This window comes from Rhinopithecus bieti, unplaced genomic scaffold (genome assembly GCF_001698545.2).
Source record: "Rhinopithecus bieti isolate Rb0 unplaced genomic scaffold, ASM169854v2 scaffold_15676, whole genome shotgun sequence".
Classification (NCBI taxonomy): domain Eukaryota; kingdom Metazoa; phylum Chordata; class Mammalia; order Primates; family Cercopithecidae; genus Rhinopithecus; species Rhinopithecus bieti.
In genome coordinates, this window is record NW_016809194.1 from 915,229 (window position 1) to 931,955 (window position 16,727).

At 40.4% G+C, this 16,727-nt stretch overlaps 1 protein-coding gene across 2 annotated transcripts in view; it reads left to right on the top strand.

The window, feature by feature from the left end:
• Nucleotides 1–16,727, top strand: part of SOAT1 (sterol O-acyltransferase 1) — a 63,264-nt gene that overhangs the window by 39,179 nt on the left and 7,358 nt on the right. For both annotated transcript variants that reach the window (XM_017888829.1, XM_017888830.1), the window contains exons 4-13: nucleotides 2,358–2,509; nucleotides 5,010–5,069; nucleotides 6,616–6,723; nucleotides 8,515–8,797; nucleotides 9,617–9,695; nucleotides 10,345–10,426; nucleotides 11,061–11,106; nucleotides 12,623–12,752; nucleotides 15,254–15,351; nucleotides 16,460–16,558. In XM_017888829.1, coding sequence (XP_017744318.1) covers nucleotides 2,358–2,509; nucleotides 5,010–5,069; nucleotides 6,616–6,723; nucleotides 8,515–8,797; nucleotides 9,617–9,695; nucleotides 10,345–10,426; nucleotides 11,061–11,106; nucleotides 12,623–12,752; nucleotides 15,254–15,351; nucleotides 16,460–16,558 — 1,137 coding nt within the window. The remainder of the gene's footprint in view (nucleotides 1–2,357; nucleotides 2,510–5,009; nucleotides 5,070–6,615; nucleotides 6,724–8,514; nucleotides 8,798–9,616; nucleotides 9,696–10,344; nucleotides 10,427–11,060; nucleotides 11,107–12,622; nucleotides 12,753–15,253; nucleotides 15,352–16,459; nucleotides 16,559–16,727) is intronic.

Sequence of the window (16,727 nt, forward strand, 5' to 3'; positions counted from 1 at the left end):
ATTGTTTTATTGTTCCTCATAGGTTAGCTCAGACCGAGGGGGAGAGGTTGGAACAACGAATACCTGGAGAGTGATTAACTGTGTCAGGTGCCATCCTGTGTGTTTTCAGTTCCAGACCGTTATCCATGTGTAATAGTTTCTATCCTGCCGAGCTTTGTTTATAGAATCAAATTGAAAGGGAAAACACCTGTATCACCTAGCCAGTCCAGACAGCCTCATGTATCTTTTTCTTCGTAGTATCTTTTAACTAGGATATTCCCCTTTTCAAAACACACACACACATACAGTCTTCGCTGGGCACAGTGGCGTACACCTGTAATCCTAGCACTTTGGGCGCCTGAGGTGGGCACATCATTTGAGGCCAGGAGTTCAAGACCAGCCTGGCCAACATAGTGAGACCACATCTCTATTTAAAAAGATAAAAGTTTCAGGCTGGGCACGGTGGCTCACGCCTGTAATCCCACCACTTTGGGAGGCTGGGGCGGGTGAATCACCTGAGGTTCGAGACCAGCCTGACCACCATGGAGAAACCCTGTCTCTACTAAAAGTAAAAATTGGCTGGGTGTGGTGGTACATACCTATAATCCTAGCTACTTGGGAGGCTGAGGCAGGAGAATTGCTTAAACCTGGGAGGTGGAGGTTGCGGTGAGCTAAGATGGTGCTGTTGCCCTCTAGCCTGGGCAACAAGAGTGAAACTCTGTCTGAAAAAAAAAAAAACGTTTTAAGGAAGAACTCACTTTTTTGTCAAGTGGTGAAAGCAGCTAGCTGAATAATATTCAGGACTGTCAACCAAGTGGGAGGTCAGAAGCTCACCCGGTCGTCTGCAACCATGGTGGAGTCAGAGGGGCTCAAAGGGCCTGTGCTATACCAAGGCTCCAGTTCCCTGCAATGCTCCAGACTACCCTGGGTAGTCTATTCTTGAGCCCCTTCATAGTCGTCGTGATTGTCAACTAAAGGAAAACTTTTTAAGACTTAAAGTTATTGTATTTAGAAGTCTTATTGAGAACTGCAGACAGAGCCTACTGCCTGGGAGTAGTCTTATAGGAGGTTTTGTTAGCCTGTTCTGGCACTGTATTTTAGTCTACCGTTTATATATAGGTGGTGGGGGTTTCACATATGTAAAATTACGTTACGTTTGTTTAGAAGTTATATTAGAGTAGAAATATGTTAAGGTTTGGCGTAAGAGTTTATTTGGTTATAGATTATAGAAGTATAATTGCTGTCATTTTATTTATAGGAAAAGGCAAGGCTTGGGTTATTATCTTCAAGGAATATAGTGACTTAGGCAAGAGATGTGGAGGAGTGTGTGTTTTATTTTGTCTTAAAAGTATTTGGAAAGCTGTGTATCGTCATAGAGTCAAGAACTTTGTGAAATTGTGTTGGCAAGCAGAAATGAGTAAATATGGCTTTTTTGTTTGTTATTTTGTCTCACATATGGATACCTAAACTACTCACATATGAATGTTACTTCAAGAAAAGAAAATACATGAATTGATCATATTAAAATAGTTACCTTATAAGTAATATTCTGTACCGTCTGAGGTGTCAGAGGTTGGGGGTCATAGATGAGGGAGATTGTGAAAGAAATTTACAATACTGGGCTGGGCGCGGTGGCTCATGCCTGTAATCCCAGCACTTTGGGAGGCCAAGGCAGGCGGATCACCTGAGCTCGGGAGTTTGAGACCAGCCTGACCAACATGGAGAAACCCCGTCTCTACTAAAAATACAAAATTAGCTGGGTGTGGTGGCCTGTAGTCCCAGCTACTCGGGAAGCTGAGGCAGGAGAATCGCTTGAACCCAGGAGGCGGAGGTTGCAGTGAGCCGAGATTATGCCATTGTACTCCAGCCTGGGCAACAAGAGGAAAACTCCATCTCAAAAAAAAAAAAGAAAGAAAAAAAAAGAACTTAGAATCATGGTAATTATAACGTGGGGATAAGGCACAGTGGCACCTGCCTGTAATTCTAACATTTTGGGAAGCTGAGGTGGGAGGATTGCTTAAGCTCTAGAGTTCAGCCTGGGCAACATAGGGAGACCCTGTCTCTACAAAAAATAAAATATTTGCCGGGAGTGGTGGCGCACAACTGTGATCATAGCTACTTGGGAGGCTGAGGTATTTTGTTTTATGCTTACAAGGGGTATACATTTTAAAAGGGTATAAATCACTATGTTGCTTTTTCGGTAGCTGTTTCTGAAACTTCTAAGTCAGATACAGGAATTGATTTTTTGCTTTTACTCCTGTGAACTCACTGTGCCTTTCTTTTGATCCATCTCTGTTTAAGGGAGCCCTTTAGAGAAATGCTAATGACTCACAAGCATGTATTAGTTCCCCATGTTTTTCTTTGTTTTAAAATTCTAGGAATTGAAGCCATTTTTTATGAAGGAAGTTGGCAGTCACTTTGATGATTTTGTGACCAATCTCATTGAAAAATCAGCATCATTAGATAATGGTGGGTGTGCTCTCACAACCTTTTCTATTCTTGAAGGAGAGAAAAACAACCATAGAGTGAAGTAAGTGTGTCTTATTTTCTTTTAATGCAAACATTTACTCAGTATAGTTTAGTGGTCAAAATGGACTGCAGCAGATATGCTTGAGTTCACACCCTGGTGCCACTTTTTATTGGCTGTGTGTTACATTGGGAAAGTTACTTAACCGTTTGAAGGAGAGTGGAGTTTTGTCTTTACGTATAAATTATAACATACATACATACCTCTTTTAAGACTGATGCCTGGCACAGTGGCTCACGCCTGTAACCCCAGCACTTTGGAAGGCCGAGGCAGGTGAATCACCTGAGGTCAGGAGTTCGAGATTGGCCTGGCCAACATGGTTATTTAACCATTTGTCTCTACTAAAAATACAAAAATTGGCCAGGCGTGGTGACGGGCGCCTGTAATTGCTGCTACTTGGGAGGCTGAGGCATGAGGGTCACTTGAACCCGGGAGGCGGAGATTGCAGTGAGCAGAGATTGTGCCACTGCACTCCAGAGAGAGAGTCTGTCTCAAAAAAAAAAAAAAAGAAAAACACTGACTAATAAGGTCAGACGTGGTGGCTCACACCTGTAATCCCAGCACTTTGGGAGGGCAAGGTGGGTGGATCACTTGAGGTCAGTAGTTTGAAACCAGGCTGTCTAACATGGTGAAACCCCGTCTCTACCAAAAAATACAACGATTAGCTGGACGTGGTGATGCACGCCTGTCGTCCTAGCTACTCAGGAGACTGAGGCATGAGAATCGCTTGAACCTGGGAGGCAGAGGTTATAGTGAGCCAAGATCGCGCCACGGCACTCCAGCCTCGGTGACAGAGACCCTGTCTCCAAAAAAAAAAAAAAAAAAAAAGACTGACTAATAAAACAACACAGCCAACACTTGCTGAGTGTTCTACGTCATGAATTTATTTAAACCAAACAGTGATCCTATGAGACAGATAACTGTAACTATCCACGTGTTACAGATTAGGAAGCTAAAGCACAGAGTGCTTAATTAAATGTTCAAAATTACATAGCAGGGATTTGAACCTAGAGTCTGACTCTAGAGTCCTTGCTCTTAATCATATCATGGCTGGGCACGGTGGCTCATGCCTGTAATCCCAGCACTTTGGGAGGCCAAGGCAGGTGGACCACGAGGTCAGGAGTTCAAGACCAGCCTGGCCAAGATGGTGAAACCATGTTTCTACTAAAAATACAAAAATTAGCCGGGTGCCATGGCAAGTGCCTATAATCCCAGCTACTTGGGAGGCTGAGGCAGGAGAATCGCTCCAACCTGGAGGAAGGAGGTTGCAGTGAGCTGAGATCACACCAGTGCACTTCAGCCTGGGCGACAGAGTGAGACTGACTCAAAAAAAAAAAAAAAAAAAAAATCATGTCACTGCGTGCCTCTCTATTGCACTGTATACAGTACTTGTAATAAAGTACAGTGCCATTAGTATATGCTTTTCTAATTGATGGTTCATCCAGAATAATCGAGTGAAGGCTATCAAAGGATAATATGTGTTAACTTGCCATTCCATGCTCTTCTCAATGTTATGCCCCTGTTGGGAGGCATAGACTCATGTTCTGGAGAATAGTTTTGACCAATTATAGTTAAGTGCTGGTAGTAGTAACAAAAGCCCTAAAGAAGATGAGCAAGATGTTAAAATGGAAGTTTTTAGTAACTTGCAACAACCTTTAAGATCAGGAGGCTGTTGGGAGTTGCTGGAAGTACTTTGATATCAGGAAGGGTATGGTAAACATCAGTGCAGTTTCAGAGGACAGATCAATAACAGTATATATGACCTGGAGTAGAGGGTGCTTGGAGGCCTGTCTGTGACCTCAGGGGATCTCTACAAGAAGGAAAAGCGACTGCCAAAGTCCACAGGGGCTGGGTGTGGTGACCTTTCCATTCTCTACAAGAAGGAAAAGTGATTGCCAAAGTCCATAGGGGCTGGGGGTGGCGAACTTTCCGTTCTTAAGAGTTGTGGGCCGGGCGCGGTGGCTCAAGCCTGTAATCCCAGCACTTTGGGAGGCCGAGACGGGTGGATCATGAGGTCAGGAGATCGAGACCATCCTGGCTAACACGGTGAAACCCCGTCTCTACTAAAAATACAAAAAAACTAGCCGGGCGAGGTGGCGGCGCCTGTAGTCCCAGCTACCCGGGAGGCTGAGGCAGGAGAATGGCGTGAACCCGGGAGGCAGAGCTTGCAGTGAGCTGAGATCCAGCCACTGCACTCCAGCCTGGGTGACAGAGCGAGACTCCGTCTCAAAAAAAAAAAAAAAAAAAAAAAAAAAGAATTGTGTATGTACCTACCTCACAGCATGGTTCAGAGGGAGTAAATGAAATAACATACGTAAAAACTGTAACACAGTATTTGGATCTGTTTTAGCCGGGCATGGTGGCAGGCACCTGTAATCCTAGTAATGGAAAGGTCATTGGTCAATTAATGTTAGATGGTGTTATTGGTATATTCTCTTGTCTGTGGGACTAGATTTCTTATAATACTTGAAGTACTTATATCTTTAATTTTTCCTCTTCTCAGGGATTTGAGAGCACCTCCAGAACAAGGAAAGATTTTTATTGCAAGGCGATCTCTCTTAGAGTGAGTATTTTAGTTGTTTTAATTAAATATGTTTGATTTTTTAAAAAAAGCTATTCTATAGAATCATTGCTTAGTATATGGATATGTAATGAGTTTGTTCTGTATCTGTATAAATCATTAGTGGGTTTTTTGTTGTATGTTCTCTCTTGCTCCTTTCTGATCTTCTGGTTCTGTATCTAGTTTCGAAAGAGGATTTAGGGATACGAATGGTTACCTGGGCTTGGCACTGTGACTCACATCTGTAATCCTAGCATTTTGGGAGGCTGAGGCAGGCAGATTGCTTGAGTCCGGGAGTTTGCCAAAGACCAGTTTGGGCAGCATGGCAAGACACTCTCTACAAAAAAATACAAAAAATTAGCCAGGCTTGGTGGTGCATGCCTGTAATCCCAGCTACTCAGGAGTCTGAGACAGGAGGATCGCTTGAGCCCGGGAAGGTGGAGATTGCAGTGGGCCAAGATTGTGCCACTGCACTCCAGACCGAGCAACAGGTGCAACACCCAGCAACTCCAGCCTGGGTGACAGAGCAAGACTGTCTCAATTAAAAAAAAAGTGTACTTTTCTTTAAAAAAAACATCTTATGCTTATCAAAAGTTACTTTCTGTGAGTCAAATTGATGTTTACTACTTCCCCTAGATAAGAAGGCCTGTTTTCTAAGCATGTAATGTCTAGTGTTCAGTGTTCTGTCACACTGTAGTTTGAAGGAATTAATCTTTTAAAATTTACATCTGGGGAAAACGCAGGTTTTCACATGAAAGGGAAAAGAAAATTTATTTTAAACATTATAATTAGGATTTTAGAGATAGAATTTATACATGAAAAATAAACAAAATTACACATTAACTAAAAAAGAAAATTTTAGCCAAGGAAATAGAACATGCTTTCTGTAGCTCAGATGAGTTTTTTTTAGACTGTGGAGATCCTTAGTCCAGAGATCGAGTAGTAGTATATTAGATTACTAAAAATCATTTAGAAGGTTAGCATTATCATTCCAAAAACAAGTTAAAACAAGTTAAAAAACCTGTTTTAGTCAGATATAAAAGATTTATTTAGGAAAAGTCATCTACATTATTGTTACGTTCTAAAAGAAAATTAGACCAGTCTTAAATACAAAAGTCAATGAAGAGAAGGTAAAATCTTTGTAAATGGTTGAGTTTTATAGATGTGTAGGGTAGTAGTTGGTTATTATCATCATCATCATGATCAACATTATAGAAATTCATGTCAATTTTAACATTTTGGGAACAGATAGTACTTAATATATGTTAAATTTAGAGAGTAGAATGTATGCATAGGATTAAAAAAATTCTTAGCATTTGAAATAGTTTGTTTCCTGTTTCTAGTGAATGGCCTTTGTTTACTTAGAAAACATCCGTTTCTGGTAGGTTTTAAAGAATGTAGACCATTCTTTTTTTAGATGTTTTTGGTGAGTGGATTAAGCACCTTCTCAGTGGCTTTAAGTTAACTGCTTTAAGAAAAGACTTTACTATATGGTGTTTTAAATTTAAATATAGATTATTAACTTGTTTTGTTTGAACTACATTTACAGTGAGCTGCTTGAAGTGGACCACATCAGAACAATATATCACATGTTTATTGCCCTCCTCATTCTCTTTATCCTGAGCACACTTGTAGTAGATTACATTGATGAAGGAAGGTAAGACAACAAAAAAGATGGCTGGCTAGTTGATGCATGAGAAGTTAGGGGTTTTCACTAAATTTTGGTAAAGGGTAAATTGATTAAATTGCTTCAGGAAATCCTAAAGCAGCAGATTTGAGGGTGATATTCCTCTGCCCTGAAAAGTTTAACTGATGAGAAAATTAGAAATTTCATTACTTTTATTTTCAAAATGGTTTATTTGAATAGATCATAATTCAATTTCTAGGTAATTTTCCCAAATGGGAGAATTTTGTACACAGTTGACTTACGAACAACATGGGTTTGAACTGTGCATGTCCACTTATATGCGGAAGTTTTTCTTTTTCTTTTCTTTTCTTTGTTTTTTTTTTTGAGACGGAGTTTCACTCTTGTTGCCCAGGCTGGAGTGCAATGGCACCATCTCGGCTCACCGCAACCTCCGCCCCCTGGGTTCAAGTGATTCTCCTGCCTCAGCCTCCCGAGTAGCTGGGATTACAGTCATGCACCACCACGCCTGGCACATTTTTTGTTTTTGTTTTTTTTTTTTTAGTGGAGACGGGGTTTCTCCATGTCGGTCAGGCTAGTCTCGAACTCCCGACCTCAGGTGATTGCCCGCCTCAGCCTTCCAAAGTGCTGGGATTACAGGCGTGAGCCACCACATCTGGCTGGAATTTTTTCAATCAATATGTTTAGCACTCTGTATCCATAGGTTCTACATCTGCAAGCAAAGGCAGATTGGGATCTAGAGTATTCCAGGATGTGAAACATACATAAAAAATGGCAGATTTTTCATATCTGTGGGTTCCACGGGGCCAACTGTGGGACTTGAATTTGCATAGATTTTGGTGTCTGCACACTTTCCTGGAACCAATCCCCTATATGTAGGGAGGGATAACTGTATATGATTGATTAACTTTTTGATTGTCTTTATTTAAGATGGTTACTTAAAACAAGTAACTTATTGAAATTGAAGGTAGAAAAATTTGATATTTCTTTTTAATGTGAAAGTCAAATTATAGGCCAGGCATGGTTGCTCATGCCTGTAATCTCAGCGCTTTGAGAGACCAAGGCAGGAGGATCACTTTTGAGCTCAGGAGTTCGAGACCAGCCTGGGCAACAGCTCTGCAAAAAATTTAAAAATTAGCCAGGCATGGTGGCACATATTTGTAGTTCCAGCTACTCAGGAGGATGAGAAGGGAGGATCACTTGAGCCAGGGAGGTTGAGGCTACAGTGGAACTGTGTTTGTGCTACTACTGCACTCCAGCCTGGGTGACAAAGGAGACCCGATCTCAAAATAAAATTTCAAAACTCAAATTGTAGCTTAAAATTTGTGTGTGGTAATCATGGATTGAATTATGTACTTTTTTTGAAAATTAAATTCGGAGATAATGGTATAGTATATTAACAGATTTTTTTAATTGTACATATTTCTTTTGAAAAATTATCTTTTGTATATAAGAATGATTGCTCTTTGAATATTTTCGAGTTAAAATTTATGTGAGAATCTAATCTTTCAGAAGTTCAAAGTCCAGTTATCTTAGATATCTTAAGTTTGAAGACTCTATTTAACTTAGGACTTTTAGAAAACTTCTTTCTAAAGAACATATATTGTTGATATATATATTGTAAAGCAGATGGTTAGAAGCAGATCTCTAACTAGCAGAACTATTACATCCATGATTTTAGCGTATTAATGTTGTGGTGTTTCATAAGGTTGAAAGTTTGGTGTTTGAAAGTTTTAAATTCTGTGAAGTCAGTGTATATTAAAAATTCACCTCTATGTTTTTTTCTGTACCCTTTCTCCCCAGGCTGGTGCTTGAGTTCAGCCTCCTGTCTTATGCTTTTGGCAAATTTCCTACCGTTGTTTGGACCTGGTGGATCATGTTCCTGTCTACATTTTCAGTTCCCTATTTTCTGTTTCAACGTTGGGCCACTGGCTATAGCAAGAGTTCTCATCCGCTGATCAATTCTCTCTTCCATGGCTTTCTTTTCATGGTCTTCCAGATTGGAGTTCTAGGTTTTGGACCAACATACGTTGTGTTAGCATATACACTGCCACCAGCCTCCCGGTTCATCATTATACTCGAGCAGGTAAGGCTTTAAGTATTACCCAAGGCGATGCTGTTCTCAGCTAAAATAATAATAACGATGATGACATACTGATACTATTATTTTTAGCTGTATTAGCTTGGATAAATTTTCACGTATTGTTCCTTTTGCCATTATCTATAAAATTGTTAAACTAGAATCTTCTCACCTCTTAAGTTTCATGCTAGCTTCCATGTTCTCTGAATTTTGATAAATAAAATAAATTACGTTGAATTTTTTTTTTTTTTTTTTTTGAGACAGAATCTCGCTCTGTCACCCAGGCTGGAGTGCAGTGGCATGATCTCGGCTCACTGCAACCCCTGCCTCCCAGGTTCAAGCGATTTTTCAGCCTCAGCCTCCCAAGTAACTGGGACTACAGGCGCCTGCCACCACACCTGGCTAATTTTTGTATTTTTAGTAGAGACGGGGTTTCACTATATTGGCTAGGCTGGTCTCAAACTCCTGACCTCATGATCTGCCTGCCTTGGCCTCCCAAAGTGCTGGGATTACAGGTGTGAGCCACTGGGCCTGGCCACATTGAACTATTTTTGATGCATCAAGATTTTGTTCCTGAATACTTTTTGTAAAAGTCATTTAAATTATAAAATATTTTCGTAATTAAAAACTTCACTTTTGAAATGTTGGATTCGTTGTTTTGTCATGTAACTATTTCTATCTAAATAAAGGTTTTATTTTGATTTGTTTCTACACTCATCAGGATTTTCTGACTTTATTGGCTGTCTATAATGTGTTTGACTAATGGAAAGGACACTTGCAGGAGACTTTCTTTGAACAGACATCTTTTTCCTCCTGCTTTTGTAGATTCGTTTTGTAATGAAGGCCCACTCATTTGTCAGAGAGAACGTGCCTCGGGTACTAAATTCAGCTAAGGAGAAATCAAGTATGTAATTTCTTTTGTACATTCTTTCTTTCTCCCCTCCCCCCATCCCATTCCCTTCCCTTCCCTTCTTTCCTTCTTTCTTCCCTCCCTCCCTCCCTCCCTCCCTTCCTTCCTTCCTTCCTCTCTCTCTTTTCTTTTCTTTGTGTAATTTCATTAGTTTAAAGGATTACTGACTGGATATTTCACCCTTTGTTGTTTACTGGGGTGTCACATTATATATTGCAGAGATTGTGTTTTATTTCAAATATATATGATCTATATTGATTTTGAGGACTACTTCATTGTTTCCTGACTATTCCTGCTTTGCCCTTGGACCTACAATTTTTAAAAAATTGATTATCTTTTGTAACTTTGAATTATTTTTATGGAATGTTAATAGCCTCATTACACCTGTGTCTGCCTATTGTTTGCACATTGTTGCTTCACACTCTAGAAGTTATCTCAGTCACAGGAATAACTTGGTTTAAAGAGATTGGTAATATTCAATTCGTGCAAGAATAAGAAGTCATTCCAGAGGTCAGGAAAAAAGAACATGAGCTGATAAGTCATTTTATTCTTCCCTGTTATGTGCTTCCTTGTATCCCCCCCCCCTTTATTTTGCTGCGAAAATCAAAGAGCCTCTGATCTAACTGTAGTTTGTCTTTTCTAGGCACTGTTCCAATACCTACAGTCAACCAATATTTGTACTTCTTATTTGCTCCTACCCTTATCTACCGTGACAGCTATCCCAGGTAATGGTACTATGAAGCAGAAATGTGGTAAGCACCAAAAGTGTGGCATGAGTGAGGTAGGATAGGTAAACAGGGACCAGTTAATGTAGGGACATAGAAAATATAGAATGAGTTTTCATTTTCTGTCTGACCTGGGAAGCCTCACATGGTGAATAGAGAAGTTTAATTTGGTTATAGTAATTCTTGACAGAATAATAAAGTATTTCATATGGTCATAAATGGTGTTCTGTGTGTAAAACCATTATTTTATTTTATTTTATTTTATTTTATTTTATTTTTTTCTGAGATGAGAGTCTTGCTCTGTCACCCAGGCTGCAACGTAGCACAGTGGTGCTACGTTGGCTCCCTGCAACCTCTGCCCCCTGGGTTCAAGTGATTCTCCTGCCTCAGTGTCCCAAGTAGCTGGCATTACACGTGTGCGTCACTACGCCCAGTTAGTTTTGTTGTATTTTTAGTAGAGACGGGGTTTCACCATATTGGCCAGGCTGGTCTCGAGCTCCTGGTCACTGCCTTCCAAAGTGCTTGGATTACAGATGTGAGCCACCGCGCCTGACCAAGAAACATTAATTGTGAGGGTCTTTATTCAAGTTCAGTTACTTTATTTAGAAACCTTATTTTGTTTCTTTCTTTTCAGGAATCCCACTGTAAGATGGGGTTATGTCGCTATGCAGTTTGCACAGGTAAGTTTTTGTAACTGTCTAAGGTATGTTGATTAGGAGATGGGGATTCATATTTACGATAATATAATTTACCTAAATCTAATTGGGAACTAAGAATGCTTTCTGTTGACATTATGCAGTCTTTTAAACTATTTCCAGTATAGTAAATGGTGTTTGTTTTGCCAACATCAGAAGTAATTTTCTTTAATAAAAGAATATATTAGGCCAGGCGCAGTGGCTCGCGCCTGTAATCCCATCACTTTGGGCAGCCGAGGTGGGCGGATCACGAGGTCAGGAGTTCGAGACCAGCCTGGCTAAAATGCTGAAACCCCATCTCTACTAAAAAATACAAAAATTAGCCCGGCGTGGTGGCACGTACCTGTAATCTCAGCTACTTGGAAGGCTGAGGCAGGAGAATTGCTTGAACCTGGGATACGGAGGTTACAGTGAGCTGAGATCACGCCACTGTACTCCAGCCTGGGCAACAGAGCAAGACTCCATCTCAAAAAAAAAGAATGTATTATTTTATAAAGTAATTCTAGGGAGGCCGAGACGGGTGGATCACGAGGTCAGGAGATTGAGACCATCCTGATCTACACGGTGAAACCCCGTCTCTACTAAAAAATACAAAAAACTAGCCGGGCGAGATGGCAGGTGCCTGTAGTCCCAGCTACTCGGGAGGCTGAGGCAGGAGAATGGCGTAAACCCGGGAGGCGGAGCTTGCAGTGAGCCGAGATCGCGCCACTGCACTCCAGCCTGGGCGACAGAGCGAGACTCTGTCTCAAAAAAAAAAAAAGTAATTCTAGTTGGTAATTTCAGCAATTTCAGTAAACATTAATTTCCCCTTCCTGTTTTTTGGGGAGGCGTATATGTATCCATCAGAATCATTAATCCTGGAAGATCCCATTTTAAATCATTGTCTCAATGAAATGCCCATTTATGAAATAAGTTCTTTCATTAAAAGGGTTCTTTTTTTTTTTTTAGACAGAGTCCCGCTCTGTCACCTAGGCTGGAGTGCAGTGATGCAATCTTGCCTCACTGCAACCTCCACCTCCCGGGTTCAAGCCATTCTCCTGCATAAGCCTTCTGAGTAACTGGGATTACAGGTACCTACCACCATGCCTGGCTAATTTTTGTATTTTTGGTAGAGATAGGGTTTCACCATGTTGGCCAGGCTGGTCTCGAACTCCTAACCTCAAGTCATCAACCTGCCTCAGCCTCCCAAAGTGGTAGGATTACAGGAGTGAGCCACTGTACTCGACCATGTTACCGGTTTTAAGCAGCAGGAAAAACAGGTTCTAAGAGTAAGCTCTTTTGAAAATATCATTTGGTAAAGGGTTAGGAAAAGTGATGGTAGAAACTAGGCTTGAGTAATCTCTCTGAAGGATTATAGCAGTCTTCTATACTAGTGTTAGATGGAATACATACGTGAACGTTACTTTAAGGGTCACATCTGCACTTTCTTTTGGAGAGAAAAACATCGCCCTCCATCTTATTAAGCCATCGTTATTATAATTCTGTCTCTGTTATGTTCCAGGTCTTTGGTTGCTTCTTCTATGTGTACTACATCTTTGAAAGACTTTGTGCCCCCTTGTTTCGGAATATCAAACAGGAGCCCTTCAGCGCTCGCGTTCTGGTCCTATGTGTATTTAACTCCATCTTACCAGGTAACTTGGGTACTTGTTAATTTGGTCATGCATAAATTCACGAGGTAAATACAAAGCTATTGCCTGTGAGCACCTTTGGTTTGCCTACTTTTTCATCTAAACTTCTATACATCTATACCCATCTTGACCTCTTTTGCATCTGTTTTATAAATGAAGTATCTTTCTTCCAGTCTCAGGTCAGTCTTTCATCTTCTGGCTTTCACTCAAGTTGTGCCTTCTCTGACAGTGGACAGTCCACATTCATGCTGTGTCTTCCTGTTCACTATTCAGTTCATTGTAATCTTGCTCCTGATTCCACCAAGCCACTTAAATGCCCTTCGTTGAAATTACTAGTAACCTCCGTATTCTAATCCAGTGGATGGATTAAGACGTACTTTAACCCTTATCCAAGTTGACCTCCATGAAGCATTGGGTGCTGCTGATGACATTTTGAAATCTCTCTTGTCACTATTTTCTTGCTCTTTTTTTTGAAACCGGGTCTCTCTTTGTCACCCAGTCTGAATGCAGTGGTGTGATATGGCTTACTAGTCTTGACCTCTTGGGCTCAGGTGATCCTCTCGCCTCAGTAGCTGGGACTACAGGTGCATGCCACCACGCCTGGCCAAGTTTTTATTTTTTGGAGAGACGGGGTCTCCCTGTGTTGCCCAGACCGTTCTCAAACTCCTGGGCTCAAGTTGTCCTCCTGTCTCAGCCTCTCAAAGTGCTGGGGTTACAGGCTTGAGCCACCATGCTCGGCCTTTTACCACTATTTCTTATTTTCCTCCTGTCTTTCTGGCCATACCTTGATTTCTTAAATTTATTTATTGCGTTTCTTTGGTCTATTACAAAGATACATGAGTACCTAGTACTATGCTAGGTGCAGAGGACTCAGAAGTGAACAAGACGTGTATTATCTTTACACTCTGGGAATTTTTATAGTTTCCCTTACTTTTCCTCTTTTCTTTACTCATCGAGTGTTGGTAATGTTTTGTGTCATCACCTTCCTTCCCTTTCTTTTCTTCTCTTGCATTCCTCTTACAGTAACCCTCCCTCACCGGCCCCAAGACTTATTTGAATGAACTCTGTATCTGTTCCTAAAATAGAATATGAGTTACATACTTGAGTGTCTTCCTCACTAGCTGCAAAGTTATTGAGATCAAGGATTGTCTTTTATAGCCAATCACAGTCTCTCTCATATTGTCTGGTACATAGTTGATGCTCTATAAATATATATTTTTTAATAAATGAGTGAAAGAGGTGGACATATAAATGGATATTTTACAATATATTGTAATATGTACTACATAAGTAGGATAAACAAAATGCTTATGGCCTTTGTTTCGTATTAGAGAGAACATTTAATACTGGGTATTGAAAAATAGGTAGGTATTTGCCTGGCAGAGAATTGGTGGAAAGGTCATTCTAGGTAGTGGGATGGATGCAAGGGAGTGGAGCATTCTGGAATGGCATAAATCCAGTTGTGGATGATGCTTACAACACTTAGAGGATAGAATCCTTGGAGATATGTTTAGAATGTTATCTGTGTCACTATGTTAACCATGTCACTGTTAACGTTTTGGACTGGTTAATTCTTTATTTGGAGTGGCAGTCTTCTGCATTGTGGCATAATCTGTTTAGCAGCATCCTGGCCTCTAGCAACTAGATACCAGTGGCACAACTCCCTCTCCTCCAATTGTCACAGCACTGGTACAGTGGCTTGCACCAGTAGTCCCAGCTACCCTGGAGGCTGAGGTGGGAGGATCACTTGAGCCCTGTGAGTTGAAGTTCAGCCTGGGCAACATAGTGAGATCCTGTCTCTTAAAAACAAAAAGTCTCTAGAATTTCAAATGTCCTGTGGGGGAGAGGGGCCAAAGTCTCTCCCCAGTTTTAAACAATTGTTGAAGACAGGGATATAGGGACCAGATTTTTAAAGGGCCTTGGGTACCAGGTTAAGCCATATATCTAGGCATTTCTTAAAAACAAACTGGGTAGGCTGGGCGTGGTGGCTCCACGCCTATAATCCCAGCACTTTGGGAGGCCGAGGTGGGTGGATCACGAGGTCAGGAGATCGAGACCAGCCTGGTCAACATGGTGAAACCCCGTCTCTACTCAAAATGCAAAAACTTAGTCGGGTATGGCGGCACGTGCCGGTGATCCCAGCTACTCAGGAGACTGAGGCAGGAGAATTGCTTGAACCCTGGAGGCAGAGGTTGCAGTGAGTCGAGATTGCACCATTGCACTCCAGCCTGGGTGACAGAGTGAGACTCTTGTCTCAAAAAAAAAAAAAAAAAAAAAACCCCAGACTAGGTAATGTCATTTGTTGAACCCACTTTGAAGGAAGTTACTGTTTTAAAATTAAGATAATTAACTCCAAAAGTATATCATCTCTGGAATGGGTAAACTGGAATAATAACTTATATTTTACAAAATAATACCAGCTAAATAAAATGATGTGATATAATTAGTTGCTTGGCATGTGAGCTATTTGGAAAGACTGTTAATATTGTTAATCTTATTTTTAGGTGTGCTGATTCTCTTCCTTACTTTTTTTGCCTTTTTGCATTGCTGGCTCAATGCCTTTGCTGAGATGTTACGCTTTGGTGACAGGATGTTCTATAAGGTAGTATATACTTAGACTTAGCTTTCTTTTCACATTTTTTTGTCTTCCTCATTATTAAGTATTTCGACATTGTTGGCCAATGTCACCAGCCTTTCATACAAACATTGTGAAATAATTTTCTTTTCTACAAATTTTACCAATATTCTCTGAAATTCACTTACAGATATAACTAGCATAACCTTGTGTTTTCTTCTGTCTCTAATGTCTGCTCCTTTATCATAAACACATGGTTTCTGCTGGATCCTGCAAGGATGTATTGGTGATTCCAGTAGGAAACTATTGGTTCAGAGCACACCATGAGACTTCCCTGAGTGTTCATTCATTTGAAATGGACCGTCTAGTTCTGTAGGAGTGACCTCAGCAAATTATTCCATTTAAGACAGCTGAGCAGTTCACGTGGGAAATAACTTTTCCCTGTTTTGTTTTGAAAGGTATTAATTTTGCTTCAGATAGTATCCTTACGCTTCCAAAGTTGGAATTAAGCTCTAGAATTAGAGTCAGAATGGCTCATAGCATTCTTTAACTCTACCTAAAGCTCTCTTTGAGTTTTGGTTGTTTTTAGCAACACTCCAAGTCTACCAACTTCTTTCTCAAACATTAAGTGCGGATTGCAGATTTTAGATAGCTGATTTCATTCATCTGATCTTAAAATTGGGAGCAAGAAATATATGTAGGGATACTAGGACTTTGAGGTGGCCACCATCTCACTCTTTGGGTAATTTTGCCATTTCTGGTAACCATCCGACAGCTCTCTAGTGTTAGCACTCTATCTGGTCTTCATGACCATAGAATTTTCTCATGACATTCTAGCAAGGTAAAGGGGGTGGGGCTTACTGATTGCTGTTCAGATGAACATAGACTTAAATGATTCTGTGTGTTGTGTATGAACCTAGGAACTAAATCATACATAGTACGAGAATTCCTGTCAGATTCAACACTAATAACCAAAATGCCTTTGAAGATTTTTCTGTCATCAGCATATGAACCAACAGTTTATCACAGTGTACTTTGGTTTTTCTGTTACATGTGTTCTTTGGGAAAGTCAGGATGGGTGGTGTGTGTGTGTGTGTGTGTGTGTATAGTTTTATACCTTTACTTTTTCCCTCAGGATTGGTGGAACTCCACGTCATACTCTAACTATTATAGAACCTGGAATGTGGTGGTCCATGACTGGCTATATTACTATGCTTACAAGGACTTTCTCTGGGTAAGCAGCAAGATTTAAGTTAATGTTATTTAAGAAATAGAGATTCTTTTTCAGAAAGTATGAGTATTATACAGCTGTATGTAAAGAAGTTATATTTAATTGTTCATGAGGAAAAGGTGATAGTATATTTTCAGTTTTCTTGTTTTTTTTTTTTTTTTTTTTTTTTTTT